Genomic DNA, 13,119 nt, shown 5'->3' on the forward strand with positions numbered 1-13,119 from the left:
GTCAGCACTCGAAGTAGCAGAGGAAGGAGGGAGGGAGGAGGGATGAAGAAAGGAAGGGAGGGAAGGAGGGACTCCAGAAAGAACAGGAAAGACATTTTCATAGGTCTCCCCTTTATGAACGCTCCTACCTAAATCGCACAAGCTTGGTGACTTGTATCGTCAGGGATTCTTTCTCTAGAGATCCAGGTCTGAGGTCAGCCTGTGATAGGGCCATCCTCCCTCCAAAGGATCTGGGGAATGATTCCTCTGGCTTCCTCCTGGGGCTACCAGTTTACTATAGCTATGGCCTGGTTTTCATGCACTGGCCTGGAGTCTGGTGTTCATTGGCCCTGCTGAGCTGAATAAGGCCTTTCAACTCCACATCCTCCTCACTAGAGTGAGGCTATTAAATCTGGGCCAGGTAGAGATGGATGCTACAGGAGGAGTGGGAAGTAGGGCAAGGCAGGAGCCAGGGTTGGCAAGGAGAGGGATGGGCCACACACAGTAGCATAGAGGTGACCTGGGTGCACACCTTCTAGGGGCCAGGAGGCTCAATGCCCCACCTCTAGTCGCACTAATAGGCTCCTAAGGAAAAAGATGAAAAGTGCTTGGCCAGTTAGTAGCTAACGCTTTGTACTCCTTAATCAGGCTCAGGGGCTCAGGGCACTCCCCGGTCCCTGCCCAGGGTCCCTCATTAGCTGCCCATTAGTGTGCATGACTTAGAAATTGGCCACTGGGCTGTAAAATTCCATGATCTCTTAATTCTTTGGGGCTTTGATATCCACCCCCTGCTGCCCTCCCACAGTGGTGTGACCTTTCCCAAGCTGTGGAAGGGACACCCTGCAGGGCTCCATCTGTAGCTAGGGGAGGGTGGGAGACTACCCTCTGCTCAGCCCATTGCAGCCAGGCCCACAGCACTGGAGGAGAGAAGACAGGCAAGGATGTGTGCACAGGCACCCTAGGGATCCTGCAGGTGGTGGCTCGCAGGGCACTGGTCTGGAGCACCCATGCCTTCGGGCCTTCTCCCTTCACTCTCCTGCTGGCTGTGCACCTGTCCCATCGGGGGCTTCCTGAGGGCTGTTCTGTTCCTCCCCACGAAGTATATGATGGAGACTCTCAGTGATGCTTAGAAAGTTCTTGATCATGTGAGGTAGCTTGTGGGCACGGCCATCTTATCGGCACTGGGTCTTTGGCTTGACCCCCTGTGAAAACAATGTCTCCTGTCTGTAGTCACTCATGTAGGCGAGGAAGAGTCAGCATTGTTAGCAGTTAGTGCCCAAGCAGGGCGCAGGTCACATGATATTGCCTAAGTTCCCCCTCCCACCCCTTCACTCCGCCACACACACACATGGGTTTTTAAACCTCAGCCTCATAGGGAGCCTCTAGAAGCTGCCAGTGCCAGTCCATCAGCACCCCAGGCTACACTGGTTTGATACAGGGCTCCTAACAGCTGTCCAAGTAGTGTGTTGAAAAGGAGGCATGATGCCATGCTGAGTGGGGCTTCCTGGGGCCCTCCAGCCTGCAGAGGTGACCCAATGAATGCTAGAGCTCAGAATTCACAACAGGTCCCTTAGGCTGCAAGTGGCAGCTCACAGGGATCCGTGGTCCCCCTTTGGTAAACATGTGACACCTTAGGGATCTAAAAACCAGTGTGGCTGGCTGATGAGGGCACAGAAAGGGCTCCAGCCTAACCTGCAGTGTTTGTTACTGCACAGGGCAGGAGGGGTCTGCAGATGAGATAAAACCCTTGAAATGGAGAGGTGGCCTAGAGTAGTCATGTGACCACAGCAGGAGCCCCCCCCCCCCCCCCCCCCCCCCCCCCCCCCCCCCCCCCCCCCGCCTTGTGGAGGTCAGGCCTGCTGAAATCCACTTAGATTCAGCCATACAGCCCTTGTCTGAGATGGTTACACTCGCTGCTTCCTGCAGGGGCAGAGAATGGGCAGACGGTTGACTGGGGCAACTTTGGGGTTCAACACCCACACTGGGGTGGGCGTCTCGGCGTCACCCATGTTCCTATAACAAACTCCAATGGGCTCATGGTTCAACAAGTCCTTGGTGTCCTACCTAGGGTGGTTTTTTGTCTCTTCACTGTTGTTCACTTGTAAGAGGTGTCCTTGTAAGAGTGCAGGAGGTCAGAGGTCATCAAGGACAGAAGGGTCTGGGGGTGATGAGTTTGGGAGAGGAGGATAGGCCATGAGCCAAAGATGTACAGCAGCCACTGGAGGTGAGACAGGCAGGAGACGGTCCCCTAGGAGCCTCCTCTGCATCCCTGCCACTCGGCCAATCTCCGGAGCTAACGTTAGGGAACAAATAGCTGTTTGTAGGCCCCCAATCAAGTCATTTGCCCTGACCCTTGAGAAACCTGAGGCCTCAGGTTCCTAGGCAAGGGCTGGGTCTGTGCTTACAATCCTCCTGGGTCCTCTTGTCCCCTCCCCTATCATGGGGCTATTTCTGCAGGTAGTCAGGAGTCCTGTCTAAAGAGGGGGGAGAAGGCAGATGAACTTAAAGGAGGTTCAAGATAGTCTTCTTAGATCCACTCTCAAGTTTATCACCCCCTTGCCAACCGTGTGTCCAGGAAGAAACACGAAGGCTTCGTAACCAAGAGGCACAGCCGGGGCAGGGCACAGCCAGGGCAAGGGACAGGGTATAGAGCTAGAACGTCTGCCAAGCCCACAGCCTCTGTACCCATCATGTACTCAGACCTGTAGAGCCTGAGACCCTTCCCAGTGTCCGGGCTAGGTGCTCTCTGGATCCCCTGGGGAGGCCTGTGTGAGCCTGTGAAAGGAAGGGGGGCATAATCACCGTGTTAGCCACGCTGAGTGCACCTCAGGGGCTTAGGTAGATTCCCAGTACTGTGCCCCTATTACCACTAATTCCTGAGCATTTTCAAGGCCAGCCCCCTTCCTCTCCCCAGCACCCTTCTCCTCCAGCCCTGGCAACAGCTAATCTGCTTTGTGTCCATGGATCTGTCTGTTCTGGACATTTCACACCGATGCAGTCACAGGAGATGCAGCTTTTCCTATCTCACCGTATAAGGTTCAGGTTTGTCACACTGTAGCATCCTTCCAGACAAGTGTGCCATCTTGTGCCTCCACCTCTCGGCCTCTGCAACTCAGCTTTAGGAGCACTATGCATGTATCCTGCGGCTTTGATCCAGCCACATCTAGGAAAGAGGCTGCAAAGTTTTATGATCTCCACTGATGTAGATCCTTCCGGATGGATTAGGACAATGGGGGTGAGACCCTAGAACCTGTGTTTCTAGGCTACTCCTCTGTGCTCTCTAGGCACCGGTGAATGAAACCATCACCCGATTGGGATGCATTAAGGGGAGCATCCTGGGGGGAAAATGGACAGCCCCCTGCAATGTGTGGCTCAGCAGATCACGGTCCCAACCTGCCTCACCTCAGTGGGCTTCCTTGCTCAGGCCAAATCAGTCCAACCGGAGGACAACAGTACTGCAGGATGTTAAGCAGCCTCAGCTTGCTGCCCATTTCAGCTGGTGCTCAGGGGTGAAGACTGGGCAGGTTCTGTCTAAGCTGCTGTGGAGCTGCCCCCCCCCCCCCCCAAGGCCTGTCTTCAGCTTCTGGAGGTACGAGAGTCATCACTTTCTTTATGTGTCCAGCATAGACCAACCTGAGTGTGTAAAGCCCTGGATACGGGTGAACATACAGAGATCATGCATGAGCTCTGAAGCACACACTTCTCAGGATCTGACGGGGCTGGCCTTGAGGTATTTAGGTGTCTAGAGACGCAGAAAGCAAAGAAGCCTGTGTTGAGATGATGAAGTGATTTTGTGGCAAGTGTGCAGGGGTCAGCTGTGCACAAGCAGGAGCTATCTGTAGTGAGCAGCATGCTGTCATAGAGCTGAGCTAGTCCCGTGCCCACAGCAGCTTGCCTTCACATATCAGTGTTAAGGAGGTGTCGCTGGCTGTTCCACACATTTTAACCAAAGCCCAGAGACTCACCTGCAATCATGACAAGTAGCAGAGAGATCTGAGCTGGAGGATTTCACATATTAATTCCATAGTTCGGGCTCAAAAGTCACCACAAAACCTATGCTGCCTAAGATGAGGCTGGAGTGGCCAGAACTCCCTCATCCCCCGGCCCTTCTCATTCCTCCTCTGCTGGGTCCTGTGCAATAATCCTAGTGGTCCTCTGAGCTGAGGGCTGATATTGATTGAGCCCATGTAGGCTCCAAACTAATCACTCCTTAGGCAAGTGGGAGCTACATGCAAACACAGGGTCCACTGTATACTGATACAGCCAAGGCAGTTTGCGACATCCTGAAGTACCTGGAACAAGGAACCCCCCCATTTCCCGAGCCTTAGTAGTATCTCTTAGACCAAAAGCAGCCATGAGAGCAACTATAGCTATGAGTCATCCACAGACCTGCCAAGGGCAAGACACTGGGGCGGGGATCCTCCTGCCCTGGCCTCCAGGCAGCTGCTCTCAGCCATGGTGTACAGGGCTAGTGCCTGACAGCCTAATCACTCCTTAGGCAAGTGGGTGCTGCATGCTGCATTGTATGCAAGTGATTGGCATGTATGGTACCCTGTTCAGACAGAGATGCCACAGTGAGGATGCTAGAACGCAGCATGCTTAAAGAAGCAAGTTAAGGAGGAAGTCCAAACCTGACCAAAATCTAATAATGTTCATGCTAAGGAACTCCTACCTGGACACACAAAGAAATCTCACAAGTGAGTAACAAAGATTCAAATGACCCAGTCAAAAACCAAGCCCAGTGTGGAGAAAGCATTGCTCTAAGATGCATAAAGGGACATTTCACCTTAGTATTCAAGACTACACAGTGAAACCACAGGGATGTCATTGTACACCAGCAGAGACCTGCACAGGCCAGGACATGGAGAAGCTAGAATTCACACTGCTGGCAGAGGTGTGAACTACTGCAGTGCTTTGGAAAGTTTAACAGCTCCTCCAAACACATGATGTCATCCCTCCTAGGAAGCCTCTCAAGAGAGACTCACACATGCTCCCTCCCCAGTGAATGACAACAGTATCCAGGGTAGTTGCCAAGTGGTCTACCCATAGCAGAATATTATTCAGTCATGTAAAGGAATGGCCTCTGATACCTACTATGCCATGAAAGAAGCTTGAAGACATGATGCAAGCAGAAAGAAACCAGCACAATAGGCAAACTACAGAAAGCAAACTGGCTGCAGGATGAGGGGTAAGATACAGGTGACTGCTAACAGGCCTGAGTTTTCCTTGGGAGTAATAAGAATGTTCTAGAGTAAAGAGTCAACTGGCACTGGCCATGCTACCTAGCAAGAACAGGAGGGCTTGCCAAAGCATCGCTCGACACGGACATTTTTACAGTGTATGAACTAGTTAATGCAGACCCTACACTGGCAGAGAGAATGGGAAGGTGCTGAGGTCTGGTGTACGACACATTCCAGCTTTGTAAGGTTATGCATATTTATTGAAAATTTCCTTCACCAACAACGGTGAAATCAAGACCCCAAATTACAAAACATGATGGCAGTTGATAGTTATAAAAAAATAAAGCGAAGGCCTGTATCTCCCACATCTGTGCAAGTTCCCTTCAGTTCAGTGTGTCCTCTCATCAAAAAGGAGGCCACGGAATCTGATTCCTCATGATGTCGTTGCAGAAAACTGCACTCGACTGACAAACAAAAACAACAGCTCTGCTTCCAACTAGCACAAGTCTTTAAAGTGACTCTCCCTCAATAAATATAGAAAATAGCCTGTAACAAGCAAGTCTTCGCTTGGTCAGGGTTGTAGCGTTATGTAGAAAGTATGTCCTGACAGCCCTTTGGGACTGTCCAGGCTCTGTGTCTTTGGTGCACTGTCACTGGGCCTGATGCCACTGGAGGCTGAGCTACTGGGCGCCTTCTGCCAGAGTCAAGCACAGAGAGGCACTGCAGGATGTACCTCATAGATGCCTGGGCAGAACACACTAAGCCAGCCACAAGCTGGAGATAGGGTTCCTTGGAAACAGGCACTTCTCAGGATGCTCTCTGATACTCTGTGTGGCCACCAGAACGGTTCAAGGCTTGTTAGCTTCTGTGGCTGGCCACTATGATGGTCACACTGATGGGGTCCTTGCAGGGTGGGCCTGCTGTGCAAGTTGTGGACGCTTTGCCCTGGGCCGCCTCCGCTTCGGCCGGCTCTTGGCCTTGCTGATCTGTACCACGAAGAAGGCCAGGGCCACCATGGCTCCAAGGAAGGCAAAGACGGGGATGGTCTGTCCTACCTCCTGGTTGTAGCGTCCAGGCATGATCCCTGCAAGAGGACAGTGACTGGTCAGTGGTGCCACAAAACTACAGCTACAGCCTTTCTGAGAATGAGACCAAACTCCATTAGCTGGGCGGGCTATCAGGGCAGACATCACTTCTGAGCCAGAGTTAAGTAGCCCAGGCTGCTAACCATAGTATGGCTGAGAGGCATTTTAGACTGTTTCTAATGTTGGCCTGTGTGAGGCAGACAGACCTTGATCAGCCAGCCTGCATTAGCAGGGCCCAGAGAAGCTTCATTTCCCCAGAGATCAACGGATATACTAGTCTCAATCCAGAGAGGAAAAAGTCCTACTGGCTGAGGAAGAGTGAGTTAGAGAGGTACCACTACCATTGGCTATTCTATAGTGCTATACATCAGGCTTTCAGGATTTTGGTTTCATCATATGAAGTGCCCATTGTTGGCCTCCAAGGGCTAGGATGCCTTTTCCCAGCCAATTCCTGAAACCCAGGTAAAACCTCCTTGGGAGCTATGATTCTCTAAGGAGGCTGCAAGAGTTTCCAGAAAAAAAGGACCACAGACACTCAGCTGGAGGGACTTGGGACCAACTCTCCCAGCTAAAATATGGGAGCCTGGAGTAATAAATATGCTCAGGCCAAAGAGCTCACCAAACAGATGACAAGATGAATCACCTCAGGGGCCTGGTGCAGCTCAGCAAGGTGCCAGTCCAGCTGTTAAGACAGGCTACATAGTATCAAATACCCCAGGAGCCAGCATAACAGATAAACCTCATAGAGAAAAGTTGTTTCCTGAGGTCCATAATATATATCTGCTTGCAGAACTTTAGCAAAAAGCATCCAAGTTACTCTGGAAAATTTTAAGTGTAACATGTAGCCAACACACTAAAAACTGGTATGTAAAATGTGTGTATAGAAGAGGTGGAGCTGGTTCAGGGGTCAAGTACACCTGTTGTAGTTGTAGATACAGAACCTAGGTTTGTTTCCCAGATCCACAAGGTGGTTCACAACCATCTACCCATAATTCTAGTTCAGAAGGTCTGAAGAAGAGAGCACCAGGCATACAAGTGATACACATACATACATGCAAACATCCATACACATAAAAAGGAACATTTTTTAAAAATTAAAATGTATATATATAATTTTCTAAGAGAAATGGCATCTTATTTCTAGGCCTGGCTGTCCTCCTTGGGGAGGGGAAACACCTGGAAACCCACAGCAGGATCTAGCCCAGCAACATGCCAATAAGGACTCACCTCCAGGAATGTCCCAGGCACCACTTTCTCCAGGGGACAAAGGTCTCACTTGAGGGCGATTGGATCGAAAGTTAGGTAACACTACTTTGTCCAGGTCAATGGAGAGCAGCTTCTGATGTTTCCAAAGATTACTTCCAGGAAATAGAATTTAAAAAAAAATAAGCAGCAATCCTCATCTAGGATGCTTAGCTGATACACAGCGAACTGTCAGCAACCTAAGGGCCACTTGAGACCCTCTGCCTCTGGTCACCTGACCACCAGCAGAGCAGCCAGACCAAGCACTGCTTTCCAGTCCTGAGAAAGGCACAGGTCAAATCCACGCGCTCAGATCACAGCCCCAAGGAAGGTCTGTCCTGGATTTATTACACAGCCCACTCAAGCCCATTTCTGTTCAACACTGGGAACACTGCCAAGCAAGGCAAAAGGACAGTCTAGGCTGGAGCTCTGGAAGGAGCAGAGGTCTGAGGGTGTCACAGAAGGCCTTCCTGAGGCTCCAAGAAACTGCAGCAATGCAAAGCAATGCAGTGAAGGAAGTGTACAACAACCATGGTCAGAAATGGGGCCAGACCGACGGCCTAGTGGACTGAGACAGCACCCACAACAAGAATAGGAAAGATCTGCAAGTAATCAAGTACTGAAGTACAGGTGAGCAGGAAACATCTGCCTGCTGTGGTGACAGACAACAAAACCTGTGTGCTGGGGTGGGAGTAAGGCATTACTCATCTTTGCTTTCACTGGTGAGGGGTGGGAGACAGACCCCAGAGGCTCCTGGCTGAGCACAGCTTGGCCAACCCTGACACAACTTCACCAGCCTGTTTTGCATGACTTAGTGCTACTGCTCAGAATTAATCTGCCTGAAATGTTAATTAACAAAGTCATTGAACTTAGGGCTTCGGCTTTTTAGGCTCCCAAGTATTTTGCTAAGCAGACATCCAAAAGGTATCCTGTGTCCTGGAGTTGGTAGTGGGGACTTACCACACTTCCTAGCAGGGCACTTAGGTAAAAGCACTCGTTAGCATGTCTCACAGCACTCTGATGAGGGATAGGGGCTCTGCCTTGTGTCAACATTCCCACAGCAATGACTGCTAAGAACAAGAACTAGGAAAAAGCCTCACCTCACAGAGATGGGAACTTGTCCTTAGTATGGCAACCTGTAGCTGTTTAACACTGGAACAGAATCTCCTAGAGATTCAGAATATACCCCATCTAAGTCTCTGAGGACTGAGAATAATTTCCCTCAAGATGTGATCTATGAGATAAGAGAGCAGTGCATTGATGTGGTATGGAGGGAGAGGGCTGCAGAGAGCAAGTCAGAATTAAATCCTAGAAGCTGGGCAGGCATTATCAGCACCCTGGAGAGACTTAGAGTGGGAAGGATTATGTGATGTGGCCAGCCAGATAGCACAGGTACTGCCATCTGTTCTCAGCCTTCAGCACACTGTGGGAAGAGCTGGGCTTCTGGCATTCTAGCTAACATGGCTGCTCTTTGAGCATGAACTACTGATCATGTCTAGAATATAAAGTCTGGTTTGAAGGCTAAGATAACAGAAGGTTCTAAATAAATAAGGACTCAAAAATGGAAATATATTACAAGATTTAAATGATGTAGGGTGACTGGAATGGAAAGCACTCCTCAATGGAAGCTTCAGGAAGAACACAGCTGCTGAAGATCAAGCAATGAGTTGTGACCATGTGAGTACACACATGTGCCTAGGCATGCGCAGCAAAGAGGGCAACGGTAGTGTCTTCTTCGCGCTTGATTGGTTTAGCAAGAGGTATCTCATGACACCTGGCTGCTGTTCCCACTAGACTGGCTGGCCAGCAGGCTCCAGGCATTCTTCTGTCTCCACTCTCCCCAACACGGATTACAGGAACATGCTGTTGTGTCCAGCTTTTTTTTTTTTTTTTTAAACAAACCAAACCAAACAACAACAAAACCCCCATGGGTTCTAGGGATCAAGCTCAGTACATGGTAAGCTCTTTACTAAGCCACCTCTATAGTGCCAACTTTCTTGTTTCCTGTGACTGATATTCTAAGATATGGTTCTTGAACAGGACACTGAGGACTTGAGTTCATAACGATACATGACCATAAAGACTCTAATAGCAGGCCAGGTTGTCTCTTCACAGTGTGGATGGAAATCCTATCTTTGGCTACACCACATCTGTCTATCATGCTACCAAGCAGAGCCGCAGCTATGAAAGGGGAGGGAGATGAGAGGAAAGGCACTGTTTTCCGAAGGAAGCCTGTGTCAGGAGAGGCTAAGAGAGGAGCCGCCTTGCAAGAGGATGTCTGCAGGGCTCTGGGACACCAAGTCCTGTTAATTTTCTCCCATTTTGTCCTGCTAAAGCAAAGAGGAGCAAGTTGGATAAACAGGTTTGCTTGCCTGGCTGCAGAGAAACTACTGTGGGAATGTTGATCTGAGAAATGAAATGAGATAAGGCAATGTGATGTTTTGTATATACTTGGCCCAGGGAGTAGCATGATTAGAAGGTGTGGCCTTGTTGGAGTAGGTGTGTCACTGTGGGTGTGGGCTATAAGACCCTCATCCTAGCAGTCTAGAAGCCAGTCTTCCACTAGCAGCCTTCAGATGAAGATGTAGAACTCTCAGCTCCTCCTGCACCACACCTGCCTAGATGTTGCCATGCTCCTACTTTGATGATAATGGACTGAAATCTGACCTGTGAGCTAGCCACAATTAAATGTTGTCCTTTATAAGAGTTGCCATGGTCACGGTGTCTGTTCATAGCAGTAAAACCCTAACTAAGACAGCAGATGAACAACATATCAGGTGAGAGAGGCAGAGCCACACAGAACACACATGAGTGCGGCACCTGTGCACAAAGGCCACAGGCCACATGGCATGCACTTCTGACTGGACTGCCACAGCAGAAGCCATACCTCTTAGGAGCAGCTTTAGGCCTGGGTGCAGAAGGAGAGAACCACCTGCATTCCATACACAATACCTTGGATAAGAAAGCACAGCCAGAAATGACAGCCTTCAAATACTGGACTGGAGCTAGAGCTTGTCACTTAGCTCCTGCTCAAGTGACAGCACTTGGCTGGACACCACCTTTCTTTCCAAGGTACTTTACTGTAGGACACTACCAAAGTACACTTCCAAAGATCAATACAACTGTCAGAAAGTGAGAACTAGACCAGATGATTTAACAATGATGTCAGCAAAACTGCATTCTTCCTATAAAAAAGGAATGAGTCATGGCCCTGGGGAACAATGAGGACAACACAGCATACACTGACCTGGGCGCTGTCTCATTCAAAGGCTGGGGCTTCGCCCATGACAAATGTGGACAGGCTGGAAGGGGCCGAGGTTTCGGGTCTCCCAAGTGGGCCTCAAGAACTTTGGAGTACCGATGAAGGTGGTTTCCTGAGGTTAGCAGCAGTAAGAAAAGGACAGGTGATCACCATTGTAGAAATACAGGAGAAACTGGCTTTGAGTAACTATGTATCTTTCTGGTGACAGTTCACTGAGTGTTGTCATGCTATGCCCCATATGCTTCAGGACCACACTCAACAGAGTGCCTAGTTTCCTTCCCCACAGCACACTGTACTGTAACCCTGGAACCACCTGCTTCCCAAGTGCTGGGGTTACAGATGTGCACACAGATGTCCAGCTGGTGTTTACATTTCTCTAATCTGTGTTACCCTTACTGCAGCCATCCACACACTGCTGATGAGCAAATGGATAGGTGCCACACCCCTAAAAACTTTTTAAACATTAGATTGAAATATATTATCAAATTGAATTTTATCTTTTCTATTTTCTTTTAAAGGTTTATTTTATGTATGTGAGTACACTTCAGATGTACCAGAAGAGGGCATCAGATCCCATTACAGATGGTTGTGAGCCACCATGTGGTTTCTGGGAATTGAACTCAGGGCCCTGGAAGAACAATCAGTGCTCTTAACCACTTAGCCATCTCTCTAGCCTTTACCTTTTCTACTTTGTGTGGTATGTGTTCATATATGTTCATGAGTCACATGTGTGTGTAGGCCAAAGATCAATGTTGGAGGTCATCCTCACTCTAAATTATTCTCATGGAATCTGGAACTTACAGCTGACTGGCTGGCCAGTGTCTTAGCTCACTCAGAGCTGGGGTTACAGACGTGCTCTGCTGCACCCAGTGTTTATGGGGCTGCTGAGGGAGGATCTGAACAGAAGTTCTCATGCTTTCCACCTCCCAGCCTCCTTATACTTTGAAGTAGCTATTGAGATTCCTCTTTCTTCAGTTTTGGCTTTCTTTTATTTTGAGATGAGGTCTCACTACAACAGGCCAGTCTGGTCTCCATGTAGTTTCTTCCCTTGGCCACTCAAGTGCTAGGACATAGGCACACAGCAGCACGCTGGCTGCTGCTCTAACACTCTAACTGGCATCTGTGGTCTACATCCTGATGCTGCAGACAGTGCTGCCAGGGAGGGAACATTCGGTTCTTTGAATACACGAGCCCAACCCACCCAGCCCCTGGAATGCAGGGAACTGCAGGCTCACCTCACATGGCCCAAGTGTCCTGAACTAACTGTTTAACCTCTCTTCCTCCTGTTTCTTTATCTGCACACAAAAATTAATAGTATCTCTTTTTACAGGATTACTGAGAGGCATTTGTGAGCTAATCCTTACAATGTACCCAGTCAAGTGCCTGTGCCCAGAGAGTACTCAAAGATACTGTGCCTTAGTGGGTGGAATGACTTAGTAGCTAAGAGCGTTGCTGTCTTGCAGAGAACAGGAGTTCAGACCCATGACCTATGCTGGACAGCCTACAACTCCAGCTCTATTGAGTGTGTGTGTGTGTGTGTCCAATGCCTTCCTTTGTTCTCGCCAGGTACTTATATATATATCTCCATACACAAAAATATTTTAAAAGATGATGGACTCCAGCAGAGTGCCCGCACATAGGGCCCACAATCTCTGTGTACCCTGGGAAGAGGTAGGTGAGCTCACTGATGAGCTACCAGCAACCCCTGGGAAGGATCCACAGCCCTCCCCAAAAGCAGTCCCTGGACTGGCAGTGCTATGTCTTGATGTGGCACTGAAGTGGCCCAAGTCTCTACTGAGGCACCAGGAGAGATACTCACCTTCCATCCTTTCAGGAGGGGCCAAGCCAGCTCCACTGGGTGGGCGCTGACGGTTCCCTGAATGGCTGAGGCTGGGAGGGGTCACACCATATGATGTGTATTGAAGGAGTGCATCCAGAAGCCAAAAGCAGTCTGCAAAGTCAACAGGCACACTACTTAGAAACTGATTTTTAAAATAGAACACTGTTGTGGGTTGCCCGGATGTGGTATGTATTCTGATGTTAATTCTGCTTCCTCAAGAGAGGCTGCCCCCCATCCCGACAAGCAGCCGAGCACATACTCAGGTGATAGCACGTGAACCATTTTGCCCATTTTAACTAGTCAAATAAAGGCTAGAGGCTGTGATTGGGCAGTGGAAGGAAAAGGTGGGATGGGAGGTCTTTGAGACTTGGGGCAGGTAGGAGGAGGAGGAGAAGGAGAGAAGGTGGAAGAGGAGGAGGAGGAAGTGAAGACGGAGCAGAATGCCGTAGCCAAGAGAAACTGCAAGTAGCAAGGGTCTCATAGCTGTGGAATAAGTTACTATAGTGATAGACCTGCCCAATCTAAGCTTAT

General features: G+C 49.5%; 1 protein-coding gene across 2 annotated transcripts in view; it reads right to left on the bottom strand.

Annotated features, from left to right (window-relative positions):
* Positions 1 to 5,397: 5,397 nt before the first annotated feature.
* The window catches only part of Mbtps1 (membrane bound transcription factor peptidase, site 1), a 49,552-nt gene continuing 41,830 nt past the window's right edge, over positions 5,398 to 13,119 (bottom strand). The window contains exons 20-23 of one of the 2 annotated variants that reach the window (XM_031341553.1): positions 12,568 to 12,699; positions 10,734 to 10,860; positions 7,472 to 7,602; positions 5,398 to 6,243 (exon numbers count right to left, since the gene is read on the bottom strand). In XM_031341553.1, coding sequence (XP_031197413.1) covers positions 6,047 to 6,243; positions 7,472 to 7,602; positions 10,734 to 10,860; positions 12,568 to 12,699 — 587 coding nt within the window. In that variant the 3' untranslated portion in view covers positions 5,398 to 6,046. The remainder of the gene's footprint in view (positions 6,244 to 7,471; positions 7,603 to 10,733; positions 10,861 to 12,567; positions 12,700 to 13,119) is intronic. The other variant, XM_031341554.1, reaches the window with a different exon arrangement.

This window comes from Mastomys coucha, unplaced genomic scaffold (assembly GCF_008632895.1).
Source record: "Mastomys coucha isolate ucsf_1 unplaced genomic scaffold, UCSF_Mcou_1 pScaffold22, whole genome shotgun sequence".
Classification (NCBI taxonomy): Eukaryota; Metazoa; Chordata; class Mammalia; order Rodentia; family Muridae; genus Mastomys; species Mastomys coucha.